The following is a 23467-nucleotide window of genomic DNA, read 5'->3' on the forward strand; positions in this document are numbered from 1 at the left end:
CATCGATATGCTCATTTGTTCTCATTTACTGTATGAGAGCCACATTTTTACTTTATCAACTACTCCTAGTTGTTATCGTTGGTTGGAGCTACACGGATTTCCTTTTATTGTTTGTCTTCCGTTTTCCCCAAAGTCAAAAGGGGAAAAAATATTTTTTATAAAAAGATCTTCCTTCTCACACTAATACGGTTTTTACATATTAAGTAAATCAGTTTGTCTCTTTGATAAATTAATTACAGTAATCCCACAAAGAGAGATGCATTTTTAGCCTCTTCTGCTGTGGTTTTAACTGAATCAGTAATGTTAAAGAAATGTTTAACTCTACTTGAGAAAGCAAAAAGCAGCACAAGATGCAACTATGTTTTACAGTCACTAAGTTTCATTTCCTCCTCAGTAAACATCTTTTTTTCTCTCTCTCTTATAAAACCATATTCTAGATATGCACATGTAAAGAATGCTTTTACACAGGAAATCCCTATTTATCTCTAATGCATTAGAGAGCCGGAGCGTTTCTGTTCTACCCGCTGTTATTGTAGCTGCCCTGGGAGTACTATGTGTATGTTTGGCTTTTTATCAGCTGGAGCGAGAAGGTTACACCCACAAACAAAATCTTAGAGCCAGAACACAGCATTCTTTTGTGACCACATGAACTTTAATGTGCTTATAAAGCGAATCCTTAAAAATTACCTTTTCCTTTTTACAAATTGTCCTGTGACTCTAGTTTTCTTTTGCCTAACTTAAAGGGAATCTGCTCATTCCAGTTTTATGTTCTTTAATAAGAGTATCTGCGATTTTAAGTAATCTTTTAAATATCCTTATTTATACCTCCATTCATCCACCGTCTCAAACAAGCTGTTTTCTCTCCATTGAAGTATTTTTTTTCCTGATTGGCTGCCCCTCATAAACTGCACCTGTGCACCTGAGATGACCATATTAGGGATATCATCTCTATATGACATCACAGCAATTTAGAGCAGTCTGAACAGTGTGCTGTTAAGATATATATCAGCTTTACATAACTAAACATAACACATAACAAAGCTGAGGATAAACTGTTTATTTAGGAATGAAAACTAAAGCATAGGCGGATATTTTCGGCCACATGTTCAACATCTCTAAAAAACTTAAAGCAGGTAATTTTTGTGAATTCAGATCTACCGTGCAATTGACAAATAAATGTGGGTGTGTTATTTTTCGTTTTCACTTGCCTCAGTGTCTGAAATAACTGAACTGAACTGGGGGTTTCCTCAACACCATTGCGCCCTAAGGGAAATTCACCATGAAGCTGCGTCATTTCCAAATTTCAGTAAATGTAAAATATATCACCACGGCCAGCAGGATTGGAGCCAAAATTTAGAAAACAGTCAGGTAAAGTAGCTTTTTTTAAGAATGCCACTTAGCAATCTTTGGTGTATTTCTGGGTGCATTTCTGAAACCAAATAAACAGACATATCAGTAAATCTGAGAATAGATTTCACCAAAACACCACATCCTTCTCTCACATCCTCATTGTGTGGTTGGTTTTCTTTGGGAGCAGACACGTCTGTAAGCAACATGTATGTTCAAGCACAAAAAGAGCAAAGGGGTGGGGGTGGGCTGAACTGGGCATTGTTTCGAGGAGAACCTTGGTCCCTGGTTTAAAACCGCCCACTCGCTCATGCATATTCATCACCATATCTAATTACTATTCGCCCCTGGCAGTGCACCTCCAGGTGCAGACGGTTTTCAGGTGCTCCAGTAAGGCCAGAGTGCAGCATCGTTCATACGACTTCTTAGTTTGTTTCTTGGAGGCGGTGGAGGGTGGTGGAGTAGGGGGGGGGTCACATCAACAGGATGTACCCATGGCCCAGTTTGACTCTGCTCTCACCTATGTGCTGAAATGGTTAGTCACACACTAATGATATACTGGAAAGTAGTAAGTAAGTAAAGAGCACCACAACCATTCATTTACTTTCATTTACAAAGGAGCTTTCTGTTTTCTTCCTTTGTCTTTTTTCTGGTTCAGAGTGGAAGAAAAGCATTGAGAAACAAAACCAGTAAAAAGTTGTTGGGTCATTTCCTTATACTGCCAATGCTCAATCAAACCACAAGGAAGTGTTTTGAGAGAGGTTCAACATTTAGTTTAAATGTCGTTTCATTATGCAACTATAATACTGAAAAACATCATCTGTTATTATAATACTTACATAATCCAAACATACATGCAGGTAAATTCCTTCACTAAAAAATGAAGAATCACCAAGTCTGTCATTAAAAATATTTTAACTAGTTTGTTTAAAGGGAGGTTTTCTGTCTATCAAATGGTCAGAAATAACAAGAAAATGCAGAACTGACAAACCTGTGGACAAATCATGCTTAAGGGCCTATTCCCGTCATATTGAGCCAGGAAAAACCATGACATCAATGTTAGCTTCTAAAATTGCATTTAAAGATAAACTGAAGCCGTTAGTATGACTAACACCCTTGCATGGAAGTGACACACCAATTATTCAGTCAAACATCAAATGAGGTTTTGTATTTTAAGGAAACAAAACATGGGTTTGAAAGGAAGTTTGTAAACTCCAGTTTGGTGGACAGGGAAGACATTGGTTCACGGAAGTATCAAATATGAGCCGCTGTGTTTGGCCTGTCGAGTTTTGCCCATAATCCAGGTGAGGAAGTACTACTTCATACCAACTTATCGTAAAGATTGCAGTACTAACTGGCAAACAGAGACATGAACATGTTTCCTCTGTCTTTGCGTCATTGCACTGGTTACTGTAGAGTTTAGGATTAATCTAAAAATCCTTTTGTACAATTGCAGCTGCTTGCATGGGCTTGCCCCCCCCCCCCCCCCAAATTATCTAACATGTTATAGTGTTTAATACCCCACGCAGAATGCTTTAAGCAAGCTGTCTGCCAGCTGGTAGTAGAGCCTCACTTAACAGTCATACGTATGTCAACAAAAAAAAGCGCCTCTTCTCTTGAGCCTTTTACGTCTGCCTTTCCGTGAACATTGTAGGTTAGTTTACATTATTTTACAGCTATATTTTAATTTCCATCGTGCTCCCTTACTGTCCCATAGTTCTATTTTTTTCCTAATTCTTTATTGATTGCTGTGCAGCACTTTGGTCAACATCTGTTGTGCTTAAATGTGCTATATAATTAACTTAACTCGATTATATAAGTGGCTTTAGTCCGCCTAGGCTTGCTGCTGACTCTGCAAGTTGATTTGCAACCATGGCCACACATACAGAGAAACGTTTGTTCCTATTGGAGAATAATTTTCTTTCAACCTGACATTTTCCACCAGGAATAATGAGATGTTGTGACCCATGGCTACTTAAAGAAAAATCCGAAAACTAAGTGTAATCTGTTTACTCTGAAAGCTTCCTTGTACGCTTGTGCACTCTCTTCTGTTTCTCTTTGATTTTCCAAATGCGATGTTGGTTTCAGTTTTGTCCAGAATATTTGTTTCAATGTTTTATTTATGGTTTCAAAATTTGTAAGAGAGATATTATTTGGACTATGCCAGTATTACATGTAGCATATTTATTTCCCATAGTGGTGAACATCCATTTTTCCTTCTTTTCTTCTGTCCTAGGTTCAGCTAATGGAAGATACTGCTGCTCCAAGATTTTTGTCAACCACCGCTGTTTCTCAGGACCCTACCTCAACAAGGGACGCATCGCAGAGCTGCCGCAGGCTGTCGGACCTGGAAAATGCACACTGGTCCTCAAAGAGGTGGGCTGATGTCAAAAACAGGTGGGGGGGAGGTTATATAGAGGAGCAGGTTTAATCAAAGGGTTGCACACTTTCAAAGAGAGAGGTGGGCCAGCAGAAATTGACAGAGGGAGGAGGTAAGAGACGGAGGCCGAGACAGCGATGTCTTGTTAACCACCTGCCGTTTCCCAGCAGCACCTTCATTTTAATGTGAGGAGCTGTCAGTCAGCAGTGTTTACTGTTATACACCGCCACCACCATTTGGGAAAACAGCCTTTTAATTTCTCTAGAGACTGTGTGCTCTCGTGCACTTTGTGCAGGTGTGAGAATGTAGCTTTCTCCACAGTTTTTTGTGATCTGTATCTTTTCTTTCACTTTCGCTTGGATCCTCATTCGTGTTTGTTCACTTTTGTCTTGAGTTGTTCACATCAAGCAGGAGTTTATTTGTCTTTTTCTTTGTTCTGTTTTTGCTTCCAGCTGCTGAGCATGCTGATCAACGCTGCCTACAAGCCTGGACGAGTATTGAAGGAGCTGCAGGAGCTGGAGGATCAGAGCTGGGACTGCCAAGAGGAGACCCTCAAAGCCAAGTGAGGGGAAAGGAAAATACAAAACAAAAAATGGCAGGGGAACAACAATGAACATGTTCTTTTCTCATTTCATTTGCTCCACTCCTGTTTTGGTCATGGGCCATTGAATTTCATAATAAATCATCACTATCTTTCCTAAAAGGGCCCTGTGTCCCTCCCCCTCCTCTCGTTTCCTGCGAGGCCATTTTCCCTGCCCCTCTTTGAATTTTTTATGTTGTTTTTTGTTGCTGCAGTATTTGTGTAAGGTCTGCATTTTCATCCACTGCTGGCTGCACAGAGCCAAATTATTCCACAGCTTCAGGCTGCGTGCTCGGTGTTTTCTAATCGAAAACGGCCCCATTTTTTTCGTCCGAAACGAGAAAGAATCAGGCAGTCATGAGTCTGAGTGAGTCACCTGTGCTGGCCCGCAGAGCACAGTGATCACATTCACGCACAAGTGTTTTGACAACTCGCCAGAGGATTTACTTTTAATTTTCTGGGGCATCTACCACCCAGAGAGACAATTTATTTCTGACTCCAAAGTGGAGAAGGCTCAGTACACAATTGAGTTCAATTAAGCAAGAGCAAAAACAAGTTGACAGAGAGTACATATTTCTCATTAATTAATGGATCTTGTTCCTGTTTGGTTGTAATTTTCTTCAGATTGTTACTTAAAATTGAGGTCCTGATGGAGCACATCTCAGGGTCACTGTGTGAATTAACTCTCATGGCGTGTCATAGTCATTACAGGGCTTTTTTAAATAACTTGGCATGATTTCATAGATTATATTAGTGTTTAAAACATAAGAAAATACATTGGTAAGCAAAGTTTATATCACAAATGTTGCAGAATATCTGCAGCTTTTAAGCTATTGCAGATTTGCATCTTTTATAGTTTTTATTTTTATTTTTCAGTTTTTAGTTGATAATCAGTAAAAATCAGACATTTTAAGGTGTTAATGTGGAGAATAGTTCCTTGTGGGCAGCAGTCTGTTCATTCCTACAAGTTCTAAGAGCAGAGTTAATGCTGATCCATAAAAATAAATTAGTAAGACAAACATAGTTAATAATTAAAAGTAACTGAATAAATTGAATTGACTGACTTAGTATTAACTGATTTGACCGTAGTTGCCGACTGCTGGTGCATTATGTTAGTTTGAGACCTCTAAAAGCAGAAGAAAGAGAAAATCAGTATTTTGTTTGTGTGTTTTTGTTTCGTTTTGTTTGCTTCTTCTGCTCCTTGACTACCACAAGCCGCGTTCTCCTTTCATTAGGACTGCCTCATGTAAGTGAAAATTGTATCTATGAAAATTATTATGAGTTAGACGCACTGCTCTGGAATTCCCCTCATCTAACCTCCTCTCAGAGCCAACAATGGGCTATAGTACCAGATAAACACGCATGTGTCTCATTTAATGATTAATGATTAAACAAAGAGATCAGATAAACTCTGCTGCATGTTTAGAAACCTTTAAGTCATCCTGTCCTGTCAGAATTAACATATCAGCATTGCATTTTCTAAGGGTATAAGACTTAATTTAACTATTTTATTTTCTATTAGGGCTTTAACTTGATTTTGATTTTCCTTAACAGTTGCAAATTAAATGATTAGTCATTCAGTCTATGACATGAAAAATTCCTTTTCTGATTTCTGTGAGCACGTTTATGTTACACAACAGAATGTATATAAAGAAATTTATCGATACAACTAATTGAAATGTGACTTTGTTGATGTGTTTTGGTTTAAAATCAAACTAAACTGCTGTTTCACTAATGATTTATTATTGGATTTTAACCTATTAACCTCCAAAAAAAAGAAAGTAGCACAGACCAACATTAGTTTGTAGGTCATTATATTTTTTTCTTGCCAGCAGCTCCGCTCTCTTTGCCCGACCTTAGCCATTATGTGGGATATTGCCAAATTGACCCTTCATCTCACTCCGTTCTCCTGAATCGGCCTAATCAACCGAACAGTCTGAAGTCATGCGGGCTGTCGTAAAACTGCCCGTTTTTCACATCCTTGCTGTGCAAGCAATCATCATTCACCTATGAGTGCTTTGATGGATCACAGATGGTTTAATTAGCCATTGTCCTCATAAGTAAAAGTAATTCTTCACTGACAATGTCCCTCTGTCTTCCCTTTCCTTCCTCCCACACACAGATATAAAGGAAAAACATATCGTTCCACCATACGGATTGTCCGCCTAGCAGACCAGATCCCAGATTTCTGCCGTAAAGTGTGTGTGAAACTACAGTGCTGCCCGAACCTCTTCAGCCCCATCCTCGTTACTGACAAGTGCCCAGAGAACTGCTCCGTCCAAACAAAAACCAAATACAGTGAGTCTCTGTAATTATACGCATCACTTCCTGCACCACAGCTATGAAGGAGACCCAAATCAAAGCTTGTGATGCTGCAGAGTGTATAATTGCCCTGGATGAGTGGCTAAGTTTTGTTTTGGGTGCATTGTTTTCAACATCTGCTCTGCGTCCACAGCCTATTACTATGGGAAGAAGAGGAAGCTATCCAAGCCCACTGCAGGAGAGGAGACAGCAGAGGGAGAGCTGGCCAAGCCGACGCGCCGCAGGAAGAAGAGGAAAGCTATCTTTGTGCAGAAGAAAAGACGCTCCTCTGCTGTGGACTACACTCCCGCTGGCTCCCCGCAGGTTAGAAAACACCTCACTTCTTCACTTCTTCCTCAGTCCTTTATTTTGTCTCTCATAACAAGTGTCCTGTGCACTCCTGCTCATGTGACAAGCAGCAGGTACACTCACAACAAAGTGCACAGTGTATAAATTATAAACAAAATCACATGTGAATATAGAAAATGCGGGGTAAAAGAGGAGCTTCTCATGCAGGTGCCTTATGCAGATATATCCACTGCTGGGCACTGAGTTATTTATTGTAGCTAAAAATAGCCACACATCTGGCACAGAAAGGTTGCAGTCAATCACATTATAGTTGTTCATTTAATATGCAGATGCCACAGAAGTACCGTCTTCAGGCATCAAGTCTGCATTTGTGTGAGTTTTAAAGCGTATTATATGACTACCTCACAGGTTAAGGCCTCAGTTAGCTTTAGCATATTAACACAGGGATAAGGTCAGTTTTCAGTGAAAGCAGGCATGAGTTCATTCTCTAGTTTTAACAGCCTACACAGGCGTTGCATTCAGTGCATTTTATAGTGGACCTCTGAACCATGATGTCTAGGCTCCTCCTGGAATATTTTTATATGAAACTGTGCAAAGTATGGGAGTCTAGCTAGACTGCCTCAAGTGGCCATAAGAGGAGCTACAGGTTTTTGTTTTGGTTTGGTTCAAGCCATCTTGAATTTTTTCAAGATGGCTGCAAAGTGGTGAGATTTGCTTCTAGAAAGGCTTTGGTTGTACTACAACATGGCGCCGTGGCAACAAGGAGCTTTTGAGTCACCATAGCAATGAAAGCAAACCAGCACAAAAAGAAACATTCCACCTGAGACTGCTAACATCATCAGTTTCAACAAGACTCGTGCCTGCTGGATTAAATGAAGATTCGCAGAACTCTGACTTAAACAGACTCTCATCATGCCCGTCCTCGCTCTGGGTTTCATCTTGGGTTTGGTCATCACAAAATCTGTAAGAAAACTCACGCAGCTGTTCCTCAAAGAAGAAGACGAGGCAAGCAGAGATGAGGAAATCACTCCAGGACCTTCTGGTGGCGTTGTCCAGCAACGTCCTCCTGATCCAACAACAATCAACAACCACGTCCAGCAGAGACACCAGAGCAGCTTTACGTTCAGCCTGAATGTTGGGTTGAGCACAAATACTGGTCAGCCAATCACATTGGACTAAATAAACATGTGATGACTGATATGCTCAATATTGTGTGATATATTTATCAATAACATCAGTAATTTGCAAAACTACTTTTCTGTTTTTAAAAGCTTTTCACAATTGTCTGAGACATTTCTATTGAATATTACTCCTCATGGCTTTTGCATGATGAAGTGAGACAATACCATCGTTACATTTGTCACAGCAGAATCAAATGGCTGATTTAGGTCATTTTTTGTCCTGGTTAAACAGATTTAGAGTAAACAAAGAAAGGAGGTCTGACAAATATACATTCACTACGAACAGCACTTATTTTGAAGCCACTTATAATAAAGAGAGTGCCATAACTTTAATTTCAGAGGTTATGTGGACACCTATATGAGCTTCACAACATTTTGCATGTAGGCCAGGGCGTAACTTCCCGTCACTGGAGTCCTTCAAGAAACTTCTCAGAACTCGTGTATTAAGCAAAGCCTTTGACCTCTAGCCTTTTTTTGTTTATTTATACTCTTTTGTAAAGCGTCCTTGGGTTTCTTGAAAGGCGTTACACAAATCTAAGTTATTAAGTATAACACAATGCTACACGCTCACAGTTTCAGAGCGTTACGGCTTCATTAAGTGCTTAATCCAGACCACTGTACAAATGCCATAGTAATCTTATGTTATCGGTACAGGAAGAGTATAAACTGGCATGACTTTTTTACTACAATCATGAGTGGAAAGGTAAAATATAATGTCCACAGCACAGCTGAAAGGTTCCTGCACCTCTGCTATGGGTAAGCATCAACACAGCTGAAAGAGTATTTGCTTACATGCTTCCTGTTTCGGGTTTTAATGGGCTCTTTCGGGGCAAGGATCTTTAGCATTTCTGAAAACTCGCATGGATTTCTATTCTGGATCCCTTGAGTGCCATACCTCCTCCTCACGTAATGTCTGTTGCCATTTAAATGTAAATATGATTATCTGGAGGCCACAGCCTAGAACAATGCTAAGCATGCAGCGCCTCAGCAGAGAGAGAGACAACCTTTGGATTTGCATCGATCAGGCGGCAATGGAGCAGCATTCTGACAGCCTTTGAGTCCTGAATTAATAGAAATTCCTGTGTCCTGTCAACAAAAGACAGTTTTATTATTCATTATGTCTTTTGTCATTTGTCACAAAGGATTTAAGACACATTTCTCACCATATTTGTTTTATGATTAAATGATCAGTGTTTATCACTCATATTAGAGGCCAGTCCAGCTGATATTTAGAGAAATGGGAAAATCTACTTTTATTAAAAGTGTATATAAGCACTTAATCCACCTTTTAATACGCCCACTGTGCAGTCTGGATGAATGAAACAATAGAAGACACGCAGAACCTTTCACACCATAGAAAGCAAGTCAGGATTTGAATAAACTGTAATTATTTTAAAAGGATCTGTTAATTTCAGTGTGCATTTGTCTCTCTTCTTGCGCTCCCGCTCTGTTTATGAAAAACAAACTGTCACTCTGTGGCTAGAAAACATGAAGCAGAGTGGGGATAACATAATAATAAAAATTCATGAGGGTGAGATGTCCTTGTCACTGCTGCTGTGGTTAAAAAAAACAAAAACAAACATTTCAGAAAACTTTTAGTCACATTTTGTTTGTGTTACACCTTTTTGTGCAGGTTGAGTTATTTACAGGTGAATAAAGAGGTGGTATTACGAATAAATAGATTTTAGATAAATAGATTTTTAAAAGTGATCACTTAAAATATTAACACATACTGTAGAATAGAAAGTAAAAAAGCAACATAAAAGTTAAAAGAAGGCCCTGAGAGATTTTAGTTTGTGTCTTAATTTATATTCATATACTACGTGTGAATATGCTGCAGACCGCTATATGACAGGGATAAAAAGACAAAATCTGACCATTCATCTTCCGGTTAAATAAGGGGAGAATAGTTGATAAGATTATAATAAATAAATTATTATGACTGTTAAAGATGACCAAAAACAACAGATTTAACATTAACAGTTCTGATGACGATACAAAATTAAATATAAAATAAATACTGACCTGAAAGTCAGGCTGAAAGATAGATTCGTCTGGAAAAATATTAGACTTGTGCAACAACATAAATACATTTCAAGACACGTAACAACAGACTTCTGTACTAACAGTGATTACAGGAAATTATCGCATTCTTAAATTTTGGTCCTCTGCACTTGGGCAGTGTTGCTGAGTTGTTAGCAGGAGGGCAGTACAACCTGGCATGTTGGATAATAAAAAGCTGCATTAGTGTAGCTGTGGTGTTCGCACAATAAAATTTTGTGGCAAGCGTACCCCACTGTGCCTTTGAACCGGCAACTAAAATGAAATCTGTTTCTTCTGTTCTTCAGCTAACAGCAGGAGAAGTTTCCATTTCTTGCATCATAAATACGTCTCCCAGATTGCTGTCTGTGTCACTTTTAAACCACAGGAATATGTTTTTAACACCAGTGAATGAGCAGGTAGCATCTTCTATGTGACTGTATTATAATCAATTGACCTCAGCACTCTTTATTACAAGAAGACTTTTTAAATGTTGCAGATTCCTCCTTAAAATCACTCAAAGTCCACAGTGAAACTCAACAAGCCAGTTTAGCAGGGAGTTAAGGTCTGCTTTAAATCAGAGAAAGCCCAGATGGACAGATAATCCAGAATAAGTGGGAGTATTCTAGCAATAAAGTCAATAAATTCAACATATCCAACTAACATTACATGAAACCTACTGTGGTAATTACTTAGGTTCAAATGTGGCCCAAACAGGATTTGGAGCACCTAACCTCAGAAAATATTACCAGTGTATTACCAGGCAACAAGCATAACCCTGAAAAAACTGAAACAACAAAAAAAAAAGAATGAGCTTCATTGCTCACAAGTTATGAAGTAAAAAGTCAAATTTTTAGCTTTTTAACCCCAAAATCGTATCCTCCAGCACTCCTACAATACTCCAAGTGTTTATACCAGAAGTTTGGAACACTGCATTGCTTGTCAACAAACAACATAAAAGTAGTGTAAATATACCTGCATAATATTCAAAATTTCTGGTTTACTAATAATAAAGAATTCACGTGGCAACATTTTATTGCAGTGGCTGGCTGAGGTTAATCTAGTCTTACCTGTTTTATGTACTTGTGTCTATAGGAAAGCATGATAACCCAATAAATAATTTCCCCCAGGGATCAATAAAGTATTCTGATTCTGATTCTGATAACCCAAACCCTAAATTTACCAAGTTACCTTCCTCATTACATTAAAAAAAAACACACATTCATGTGGCCTCAACAAGGATGGCGGTTGCTGGGAGGGAGGGAATCGTTAGGCTGAAAGTATAGTTTATGCGTGAGGTGGTTCAGCAACATTGTGGAGTTTTACTGGCCGGACTGGTTGGAAGATTGTTTCAGTCCTAAAGAGAAACACAAAGTGATTGAATAGATAACCCGCTCATGTTAATGATCGTTTCTGTGCTCTGGCATCTGTGAGGAGTGGCTTCTTTTCTCTGTGTTATATCACTGCAGACTGACATGTAACCAATTACATGTCACCAGATTAGCAGATCTATCAAATCATTTATACTATTAACTAATTTTTTGCATGAAAAGCTGTTTTTATCTCAGTCAGCTACAGTCGTAATATTTAATAGATATTTCTGTCTACATTTAAATTGACGTAGCAGCTTCTGGTTAACATAAAAGCCTCTGCTTTGTCTGTGTAAACAAGAAACTTTTGGCTAATGTCATTAAAAGAAACTTCAGATTTCAGTCCAGCTCAAATGTTTCCTCTACTGTTACACCAGTGCGTTTCAGCCTTTTCTAACAACATTTTACCAAAATGATCCCAACAAAATGCTGTGAGAACATTTAGGAGGCATAAACATTCAAGTTCGGCTTTTGTAAGCAGCTTTTGTGCTGATGTTCAAATTAAAAATTTCTGTATTTACTGTTTATCCACAGCTTTTTTACAATTCTTTTGCTTTTAATTATTCCACAACTCTCATTTGACTGGTAAATTGAATAAATTGCTAAACTTGGTGAATAAACATTGAGACAAACATTTCTGCATGATATGCATGATTTCTGGGACAACTGTGAACAACTGAGCGCCTCTCTAACTCCCTTCTTTCTCCCCTCTCCAGGACAGTGATGAGGGAGAGGAGGACGAAGAGAGGGCGTTGCAGTCGGGCAGCGAGGGCACCAGCTCGGAACCTCGCGAGGACCACACAGACACCTCATCGGTGGAGGTGACCAGCAGCCGTCCTCGCCGGGCCACGGCGCTGCGCAGAGCCGTCAGCGCGGGAAACCCGGCACTCGGCCCGGCACTCAGCCCGGAGGCTCCCGCAGGTCGCAGGAGGTCAACTCGCTCGCTGTCTGCGTACAACCAGAACAGCAAGTACCAGCCCGCCAAAGGACAAGACATGCAGGTAAAGCAGAGAGGCTACAAAACAGGTTCCCCATACTCTTTATGACAAGCAAGTTTACTGATATTAATGCATCATATTTTTGGTACACTTAATTATATGTAAAAGTAATAGTGTCGAGAGGAGAGTAAAACAGCTCCATCACGAGCTTCTACACCAGAAAAAATCAACGATGGGGGGATTTATCACATCAGGATTTTGCATCATGATTTATCCTATCCACACTGAAATAGTTGAGTGATTAACAGAACCCAGAGCAGTGTGTGCTACCCTCTAATTCACAGTGTGCCTTTTATGTGCAACTTCAGGTGGAGGAGGAGGACGGTCAGCTGGTTTTGGACAGAAACCCTCTGGAGTGGAGCGTAGATGAAGTCGTCCAGTTCATTAACTCTACCGACTGCGCATCTCTGGCTGGCATTTTCCAGGAGCAGGTAAACAAAAAACAAAAACACAATTACTGTTAGGTATACAAGTCAATAAAAGTGTTGCTTGTTTGATAAATAGGGGCTGAAGGTGCAGAATAAAGTAACTAAATTTCAGGGGTTGAGCAAAAATGTAGCATTAGAGAAATCATAGATATTTTTAGACAGAGCCCCTGTTTTCAACTGTCTGTGTACAAACTCTTCTATAAATTGTTTTAATATATTTTTCTTGATGGCCCAGTGTTTGGTTAGATACAGTGTTTGCCTCACTGATTGGTTTAGGTGGCAACAATGTGGTTTTTTTTATTAGTTTATTTTAGAGTGATTAACTCGACTGACTTCAGCTTGTGTGTCTCTCCTTGGACTGTGTGTGTAGAAGGAGGGGAGGGGCTGTCTTTACACACAGAGTAGATAAACACACACAGAGAAACACCTCAGTGTAACCAAGACAGTAAAAGCCAGCAGAGACTCTCACATATTACACTGAACACAGACGTGATAAATAACATGTGTGGATATTATATTTTTAACCCCTTATTTGTTTCTGTGAGGTGCAGTGGGTACCAGCTTTTCTCAGGCAGATATTTATCCAGCTACAAATGACATCTTCTTCGAGCGGTCGATTATTTTCTGCTTTTTTGGAAAAAAAAAATTGTTTACTTCATATTACTGCACATTTTAATTGGTTTAGAAAATAAAGAATAAAAAGAGAATTAATAATACAAAAATGTGTGAAATCAAGATTTAAGCCTTTTAAAAAACCATTAGTAACATTTCTTGTTTTGTTACTTAGAGACTTTTTGTAAGGTTATTATAGTAATTTAAACATGTTTTAGTTAACTCAAATGGAAATAAAACCTAGCCTAAATAGTCTAAAGTGAAATGAGATTGTGTACTTACAAACAGAATGAGTTTTGTTTAGTCTGGTGATTTGGTCACATTTGTCAAGAAAACCAGCCAATGAAGGCTTTGCTCAGTGTGTTGAGATTAGAATGGCAATGTTATTAAATGTGTCGAGTGCTTTCATTATCATATTTTATTAGAGCTTTGTTTTGAACTTTTCAACTTAGAATCTGACAAATACTTTATATAAATACACTAAAAATAAAAAAAACTCATCCTTAGACTGTTTGAAACTAAACTGAAGCTCTAATTTTGTATAAAAACGCCCTCTGCAAGCAGCTTTTTTTGAGGTGAAGTACATTACAGGAGTTTAAGCTGAAAGCTTCAAACCCTGAATATTTCTGTTTAACTTGTGTGCAGGACATCGATGGTCAGGCCCTGCTGCTGCTGACTCTGCCCACAGTCCAGGAGTGTATGGACTTGAAGCTCGGGCCTGCCATCAAGCTGTGTCACCAGATCGAGCGTGTCAAAGTTGCCTTCTACAAACAGTACGCCAACTGATGGAGGAGCAGCGACAGGAGCAAGCCTGGAAATGTTGGATTACGTGGATTTCCAAATTATTTTGGCAGTCGGTTACTTTGGATAAGCACACACCGAGGGACAGCAGGAGGATGTTTCCAGATGAGAAGCTGAAGGATTAATTTCTGGGATACTATCTGTGTGAAAATGATATGCAGTACCCTCGAAAAACAAAAAAACTTCCTTACTGTCGACTCCGGCAGAACCGAACACACTGAGCTGATCTGTGTGCTCTACTGATCTGTGAAGAAGCTGAGGACTTGTTTTTTTTTCTCTTACTTTTCATTTCCATTTGATTTGTCATAGAGGAGCATCATAGCAATTAAGCTTTAAAAATTATAATCATGAAGAGTTTTCCCTTTTTTTCTGTGTGGCATAATCGGTTCAGAAAATATAATCGGAAAGTATTTAACAAACCAAGAATTAATATATTTGGAATATTTATTGTTACCCTTATTTATAAGGAGTGATTATCCATTTGGATTTTTAAGGAAAAAAATTGGAGATGTATATCACAATGTACGTATTAGCTAATCTTTATTGAAAACGGGAAACTATGGTATGAATTTATTCAGTTCAAATAAGCATCCCATGTGTTTGAGAGAAGAACACACTGGAATAGTCTTACTCTCTTCTCATTGTTACAGTCACATGAATCAATCATGGAAGCTATTTTGTGTCCATCTATGCAATTCTGTTGCAGATATTTTTGATAAGTAAGAAAATAAATTTCTATTGATTTTTATCTGTTTTTCTTGTGCTTCGCTTTTCAGTTCAAACACTAATAAACATAAACTGAAGGTTCCTGACAGCATGGCATATTCACCTGGTATAAATGTATTTCACTCCACTTTTGCTTTTAGAACTTAATTGTATTTTTTATGGAACAAATTCACAGAGGTGCTGGAAATTTTCCTCAGAGATTTTGGTCCATGTTGATATGATAGCATCACCCAGCTGCTGCACATCCATGATGGGACTCTCCTGACCCACCAAATCCCTAAGGAGCTCTATTCGAGATCTGATGACTGTGGAGGCCATTAGAGCAGAGGTCTCAAAGCTTTTTTGCGCCACGGACCGGTTTATGTCCGACAATATTTTCCTGGACCGGCCTTTAAGGTGTCGCGGATAAATACAGCAAAATAAAACCAGTGCCGGTACCTAAAAAAAGAAGATTTATTCATAACACACGGGAAAAGACCCAGGGAAACAAAGTTAACGATAAAAACGATTAAAAAAAATACGTCTAAAAAACGATAAAAACCCTTAAATCCATAAATTTCACACCTGAGCGTCAGCTCTCGTGGCCCAGTACCAAACGACTCGCGGACCGATACCGGTCCGTGGCCCGGGGGTTGGGTACCGCTGCATTAGAGTACAGTGGACTCACTGTCATGTTCAGGAGAACAGTTTAAGATGATTTGAGCTTTGTGACATGGTGCACGAGTACACTGTGGTAATAAACAAATAGACAGTCAAATTCTGAACCTGCCTGAATGTAGCAGCAGAAATCAGAAGTCGCTATTGGATGGTCTTGTTTTTGTGAGTGTGTGTGAACATTTTAGGCTGAGCAGCACTTGGTGTGTCTTCTGCTGCAACGTTCATTGTGTTGTGCATTTAGAGATACTCTTCTGCATACTTTGGTTGTAAAAAAGTGGTTATTTGCAGTCTGACATCAACAAGGCATTTTTACCCAGAGAACTGCAGCTCACTGGAAGGGTTAGTATATAAACTGTTACAATAAAAAAATAGAAAGCCAAAGTTTAAAATAGTGCAGTGAGCATATATTCATATAACCCCTGGGAGCAAGAAACTCGGGTGGCACATTCATGTGTGGGGCACTTGTTGCGGAGCAGTCTACCAACTGAAAGGTCAGTGGTTCAATCCCTGACTCCTCTAACCTGTAGCATTATGAGGGGCAGCCAGTGAGAAGAAAGTCAGTTTAATGGATGCAGAGTAGAAATGAAATACATCTCCTCCCTCTGCTTTTTCTGGAATCACACATCCTGGACTCCTCGTCTCATATTATACTGATGTGTGGTACAACTACATCATATACATAGTTTTGTTTATAGCTGTGTTTCATGATCTCAGGTGAAACGGTTGTCATGGCATTTTTATATTCAGGGCTATTTTTAAAGCCTGGTGCAACATGACACAATAAATATTTTTATCACACACCCACAAACAATGATGAACAACCAGTTGTTTTACACACTGAGTGCAAAACTTTTTTCTGAAGGACACACCTGGGCATCCTTGGTTATAGCTCCTCCATGCTGTCCTCAACAAACTGAGACGTCCTCCAGCATGGTGCACTGAGATTGATTTCCATGTTATAGACCGAAGGACAAATGAGACGAGGAGGCACAAATCACAGAAATGAGAAAAGCCTCCTGTCTCAGAGGATAACGTAAGGTGCTACAACAAAGCCCTGTATAATATAAATGAGGACTATTTTGAATTTTGAATAAATAAAGCGACGCAAAAGTGACTCTAGTAGAGTCCAAGAATAGAAACTATGGAGATGGAAATAAACACAATAGCCTCTTTAAAAAAACACACAAAAAAAAAGAAAAGAAGAAGTAGTTTTCACACATGATAGTTTACATGTAAAATGTTTGTTACTACAAGGTGCTGTCTGAGTGGAGTACAGGAGGCAGGACACATGGTTGGTTATCCACTTCCCACATGGGCACAGTTGGACTTTATACAGATTTTGCACTAGGCAGCTGGGAGGTTGAAGACCGCCTATATCCAAACCACACTCGGCTCAGCTGCTTAGAAACAATTTCCAGATTGTAACTCAAGGTCACTTGCTAGTTTTATGAGAAGCCTCTTTAAAGATGACTTAAACTATCATGAATTTACAATACATTTGTGTGCAGTATTTGTATTTGTAGTTATCAGCTCACAGCATGTTAGCAAGACATTTCAAAGTCCAACCTTAATGTAATCAGTCATCATTCACTTTATCTAACTATTGGTGAGCAGTTTAACCAAGTTTAGCAACACATGAGCTCTTGGTTTAATTTTTTTATTGTTAGTTTTCACTAATACTCATTCATAGCCATTAAATATACATTTAAGTTAGAGCTTTTCATATATGAAGCTATCTGTAGCTGTTTTGTAGAAGGTGAAGGGTTAGCATATAGGCCCTGATGCATGGTGAGACATAGGAAGCCAGACGTCTCTGTGGTTAACAAAACACACATCAGCACTACTCCAGGTCACAGTTTAAAGAGGAACCGCACTCTGTCGTTGCTGCTTTGGGGAAACATTTAACGCTCTGCTGCTGGTTTTACTTTCATATAAAATTACAAATGAATTATTTGTCATGTTTCCACTGATAAGAATGAGTGAAGAAATTTTAATTAAACGCCACAGCAGTTAAGAAAATGTGAAACTAGTGCTTCCTAAGAGTGGTTGTATTAATGAGTAATTAATGAGGTTAATGGTGGAGTATATCACTAATTGACACGCCAGGATCCTTTTGCAGTTGCTTGACACAGTAAAAAGAAGAAGAAAAAGAGATATATTAAAATACTATTAAAGTAGAAATAACAATATTTTTTAAAAACAACAACAGATTAGCTCAAAGTAATGTATAAATAGCTGGAAAGTAAAGTAGTAGCAATAGAAAAAGTTTGAAAATGCAAAACATAAGGTAAAAACGTAAAAATGTAAGCTAATATTAGTGGGAAGTATAAAACTTTAGCTAAATGTGAGGTGTATAAACAACTAAATCAGTGGGATGTACTGAAAAGTGGTGTGCACGTGGTTTAAAGTGTGAGCTAAAAGCAGTGGACAGTGATATCATGATCATGGGACTAAAGCTCCTCTGTGCAATTTTAAGCTACTTGTGTGTCAAAGGTTGGGGTTGTATTTAGTCAGATTTAGAGCGTTGTTCATGAAATAAAGCAAAAAGTAAAAGATGCATTGTGCAAACATGGTACCAATAGGAGATAAAAAAAAAAGAATAAAACAAAAACTAACATGAGGTTGGAAATATTAGCCAAGTATAAGGGAGAAACAGGCTGATTGTGGAGGTAAAAAACTGTGGATAAATGGTTAAAAACAACTGAAAGTAATGGATCAGTGATAAAGAAAATGAAAAATAATGTACATAGAAAAAAATAAAGCAGTAGTATTCAGACAAATAGGTTGCTGTGGATCTGGTTATTATAAAATAAAAACAATGAGAAAAAAGCAGAGACAGACACTAATGTACTTCACAAAACACAAATCAGTTACAAAGGAATTACTCAGGCAATAAAAAAACATTTTCAAAATTGAACAAAGGAAAATGCCACTAAGTTATTTAAAACTGAACAATGTAAAATAAAATAAAAAAAGGAGAAGAAGAAGAAGTAAAAACGGGCAATTTATCCCTTTTCTTTAAAACATAATGTGTTTTTATACAAAGTGTATCCATGCAAGCTCTCAGACAGCGATCACTTCATTACACACAATTACAATCCTTCATTCAAAACCCACTTCCAAATCTGTTCAGCAGGCCGACTGGTCAGGAACATCCAGCTAGTCCAGTTCTATGCTGTGTTTTATTATCACGAGGTCCTAAATGTTCAGGGAAAAGGTCTTGGTTCTTCCATAACAGTGATTATAAAGATTCCTCCCATATTAGCTTTTCTTTATCACCTCGTTGTTAAAACCACGGCTGGATTTAAACTGATGGCTCAGAGGTCTCTCCCTGTTAAAAGAATGATGCTTCTGTTGCCAAGTGCTTGCTCACAGGGGCTTGTTGAGTTTCTGTCTATACGGTCATGTCTTTATCTTAAAGCACAAAGTGCATTAAGATTGTGATTTGTTTTAGCACTGGGAGACATATTAAGTGGTGGGTGTGGCAGTTCACCAATGGTGCTATAAGGTGTGACATCACACTGTTTTTGTGTCTTTTGTTTGGTAATCTGTTTAAATGTGACACCTGTACGCACCTGTACCTGTTCATCACTTTAAAATAAATTTACGTGTTTTTATTTCTGATCACCTGGACTTCATCAACTCAGAAGTGGTCTGGCAAAATTACTGCTTTGGTCAAGATATTTATTTCTGTCGTGGGATTGTTTTTAAATGACGATTTAATTTATTAATGGAAAAAAGTGATGTAAAACTACCTGGCCTTGCTTGAAAAAGTACTTAGTCTCTAAACTTAACAACTGGTTGTGCCACCCTGGACTTGAATCAGATTGAGATGCTGTGTCATGACCTTAAACTGGCCGTTCATGCTGAAAACCCTCCAATGTAGCTGAATTACAAGGGCCAAAATTTCTCGACACTGACGTGAAAGACTGTCGTCAATCATCACAAACACTTTATTGCAGCTCTTGGTGCCAAGGGTGGCACAACCAGTTTTTAGGTTTAGGGGGGACTGACTTTTTCGCACAGGGCCAGGTAGGTTGAGATGCTTTTCTTCGTTTAATAAATGAAATCGCAATTTAAAAACTGCAATTTGTATTTACTGAAACATTTAATTGTTGCAAATATGCAAAAATCTAAGAAATCAGGACAAGGGCAAACGCTTTGTCACAGCACAGTATACAGTCCCAGAATAGTATTGACGGGTGTTGCCGCTATGACTCTTTTGGAAGCTTCAGCATTAGTGTTTTGGCATCACCATGGTGGTTTTTTAGAGCCAAAACTGACCATATTTGTGGTTAAGGATGTAGTTAGAGTTATTAGCTCATGCTATCAAGCTTGGCAAGCAAGTTACATCTATAAACTAACTGATAAACAGATACAGCCGGATTAAAATAGCGCAATTTGACCTGAATGAGTTGCACCACACGAGTTATTTAATTTCATTTGATCAAAAGGGGGTTCAGTTCATCGAAGGTAAGGACTAGCAGACACCCATCAGCTGGAGCTGCCTGTCTCAGGATGCCTGCCAATCAGTGCGCCCACACACTGTGTTCAGATTGATGAGTTATAAAAGATTACACGCCACTCTGAGATGTTATAAAGCAGGACGTTTATCGTGAGCCAGCCTTCAGTGGCCATTAGAGAAACTGCTGTTTTGTGCACTTTGTGCACCTGAAGCTTACACTTGTAAATTCTGAGATTCCTTGTGATGTTATGCTAAATAAGTGAAGATACGTTTAACTGAAATTCAGGGTACAGCCGCTCTCCTGCCTTTACTCTTAGCACAGACTTGGAGAGGTGACATGGAATGGATTGAACTTGGTCGCCACTCTGTCTCTCTCGCTGGGCATCGCTTCCTCTCACTCTCACTGAGTTGTTAGTTCACTACATTCATAATCATCCTTGCAGGTCTTGCATTACTGAAGCCTTACACTTCCATGCTTCACCACATTTCATCCATGTGTGTTCATGTGATTCGTCTGTGTGTGTGTGTGTGTGTGTGTGTGTGTGTGTGTGTGTGTGTGTGTGTGTGTGTGTGTGTGTGTGTGTTGTGGACGCAATAAGAAATGATAATAGAAAATGACCTGCTAGCTTCAGTTTATCAAACGAGTCACTATGTAAAACGACGGAGAGACGTTTTATTGATAGAACAGTTCATGGTGGCGAAATAAAGGCAATTACCCTGTGCGTGGCGATGATGATGGCTGTTTCATGTAGCAACATCAGTGGAGGTAACGCTGTGTTAGTCATACATGCAGCACATGACCTGATGGGCTGATTAGTTTACACCGCTCTCTGTCAAACAGAGAAATTCATAAAAGCAGTGATTCACATTCAGAGTGTATTCTGATGTGTCGTGCCTCGCTGCCTCTCTCTATGGCTGCAACTGAATTAATTTAATAGCTTTCTCTCTCTCCTCCTCCTCTCTCTCTCTCTCTCTCTCTCTCACACACACACACACACACACACACACACACACACACACACACACACACACACACACACACACACACAGCGCTCACCCAACTCTGACACTTTGTATTGAGTCACTCTGAAAAAGCTGCTACCTTATATTCTGTTGCCTGGCAACCTCATATCAAACGTCCGCTTTGCATGGTTTTCCACCCCGTTGTGTATGAAGACAAACTAAGTCATGACAGCAGAGGAGTAAACAGACATTTGAGTTAAAGGGAGGCCCTGAGTAAGAGCAGACACGGAGTTTATGTTTCACATTCAGCTGCTGTGGTTTTAATAGTTTCAGTTAGAGGTGGTGACACATGTAACGGTTTAACAGGGCTGACAGGAGATCAAATAATTGTCAGTCACGTTGCCTGACTAACTCATCAAAGCTCGTGTTAGTCTTTGATACGAGACAGTTTATCAATGAAACACAATTCAAAATATTTTCTTTTGTTCACGCAGGAAACTGCTCAGTTAGACAACTTAATATCAAGTGCTTCAAATATCTGAAAATGTATTTATATTTGGCAAAATTGCTAGTGCTAGCTGATAGTAATCTCAAAATGTCAACACAATTTTCCAGGTCTGCCACACTTTAAGACATGGTTATATATGTTATGTTAAATTCTAGCCATGTAGACATCATATATGTGAATTGAAGTTCATAAAAGCCTAAAAAAAAGTGCAAAAACTGCAGTTTTCCTACCAGCAGCTTGAGGTGGGCCATAAAAATGAGTATGCTGCTTTTGTGGCCCACAAAATCCTCGAGCCACCCATCATTTCTTTATATGTTGGCAGGAAAATGGAAAACAAGAGTGGCGAGTACATAAGACAAAAACAGTTCCTACAGTTATAATGAGCCAGAAAAATCAATATTATTTAGAATGACTTTTATTTTCCAACCAGGCTAAGCTCTGAAGTCTTTAAGTAGTCTTCAGGAATAGTTCTCCAGGCTTCTTCAAGCACATTTAGCTGAGGTCCGGGTCTGGGGAGGCCAATCCATGACTGATAGTTTCCATTGTGTGTTTTTCTATATGCTTTCACTACACTAGTGTAACTGTCCCTGAGACAGTTAAAATAAAGTTCTTTATTTGATATGTTTCTGTGACAGATTCATGTTTAATTTAGTTCATTTATTTGTTGGAAAGAATTACAAATTTATTGGATAAATGATAAAAGTGTAGCATTGATTAAAAAACGTCTAAAATATGTGGGCAGAAAATATGTGGTTTGTTAAAGATGTAAAGTGCTGTAAGTTTGTATTAGGTAGAGTTTGTAATGGTCACATGACCAGAGTTTGGCTGGGAGCACAGCCATGGCATTGTGAGTCAGAACTAGCATGGAGACAGAGCTACAGATGCAGCTACAGCCACAACATTAATGTTATTCTGCATGTGGTCCAAGAGGCGCACACATGTTCCACATTGGTAATAAGAGGACATTTTTAGTAATATCCATTATTATGCTTTTTTTCTGTTCTGCTTGCTCAAGACTGTTTACGGACACTAACATGAGAGAGACTTTGATAAGATCAAAGACATTTATGTTGTAAACTTTGTGTTTCTTCAGTTTTCATGGTGTCTGAAGACAATAAGAGAGAGAGAGAGAAAGAGAGAGACATCAGTATGATGCGTGGCCATTCTTTGTTGAACCCCTGTAGTTACAACTAGTGTGTTTGGTATCATTTTTAGGATGAAAAAATTAAGTAGTCATCAAATTGTTCATAATTTTATGAATTTTGAAAAGCACCACTGGCTAAAATGCAAGCCCATAACATGACACAGCTTCTGTCATGCTGTGCTTCACAGATACCAGAGTGTCACTGTTGTACCTCTGTTGAACTAAAAAGTTCACATTTGTATTCATCTTTCTACCTTAATTTTCAGTCTAGGTCTTGTATGATTTGGCATACCTCTGCCTATAATCCCATTCCCCTTCCTTAAGAATGGGCAGGGTACAAAGAAAAACACTGGAAGAACTTCAAAAAGCCAGAAGAACTTTGGCTTTTAAGTTACTTACATTTTTTCCAGTTAGTTTTTTTAATCTATTTTTGTTTTTTTGTTTATTTTTTAGCTGGTGTGACCATATTTGGATGGCATAATAGGTCGTCAGTTAATGTTGGCAAGCACCCTCTGTGTTTACTGACAGGTGCTGTCACAGGCACCACCAGCCTGGCTGTAACCAGCTGTTCTACTCTGACAGTAAAACTGCTGCTTAATTGCTTTTCATTTGAAAAGACTTCTATAAGATTATGGCTGTCCTACAGAGCCTCTCGCT

At 38.8% G+C, this 23467-nt stretch overlaps 1 protein-coding gene across 9 annotated transcripts in view; it reads left to right on the forward strand.

Moving 5' to 3' along the window:
- The window catches only part of sfmbt2 (Scm like with four mbt domains 2), a 61052-nt gene extending 45957 nt beyond the window's left edge, over window positions 1–15095 (forward strand). For all 9 annotated transcript variants that reach the window (XM_026146679.2, XM_080291240.1, XM_026146678.2 and 6 more), the window contains 7 exons: window positions 3584–3723; window positions 4180–4289; window positions 6430–6605; window positions 6763–6932; window positions 12225–12509; window positions 12815–12937; window positions 14192–15095. In XM_026146679.2, coding sequence (XP_026002464.1) covers window positions 3584–3723; window positions 4180–4289; window positions 6430–6605; window positions 6763–6932; window positions 12225–12509; window positions 12815–12937; window positions 14192–14332 — 1145 coding nt within the window. In that variant the 3' untranslated portion in view covers window positions 14333–15095. The remainder of the gene's footprint in view (window positions 1–3583; window positions 3724–4179; window positions 4290–6429; window positions 6606–6762; window positions 6933–12224; window positions 12510–12814; window positions 12938–14191) is intronic.
- Window positions 15096–23467: the final 8372 nt, after the last annotated feature.

The sequence above is a fragment of the Astatotilapia calliptera genome, chromosome 17, assembly GCF_964374335.1.
Source record: "Astatotilapia calliptera chromosome 17, fAstCal68.1, whole genome shotgun sequence".
Classification (NCBI taxonomy): domain Eukaryota; kingdom Metazoa; phylum Chordata; class Actinopteri; order Cichliformes; family Cichlidae; genus Astatotilapia; species Astatotilapia calliptera.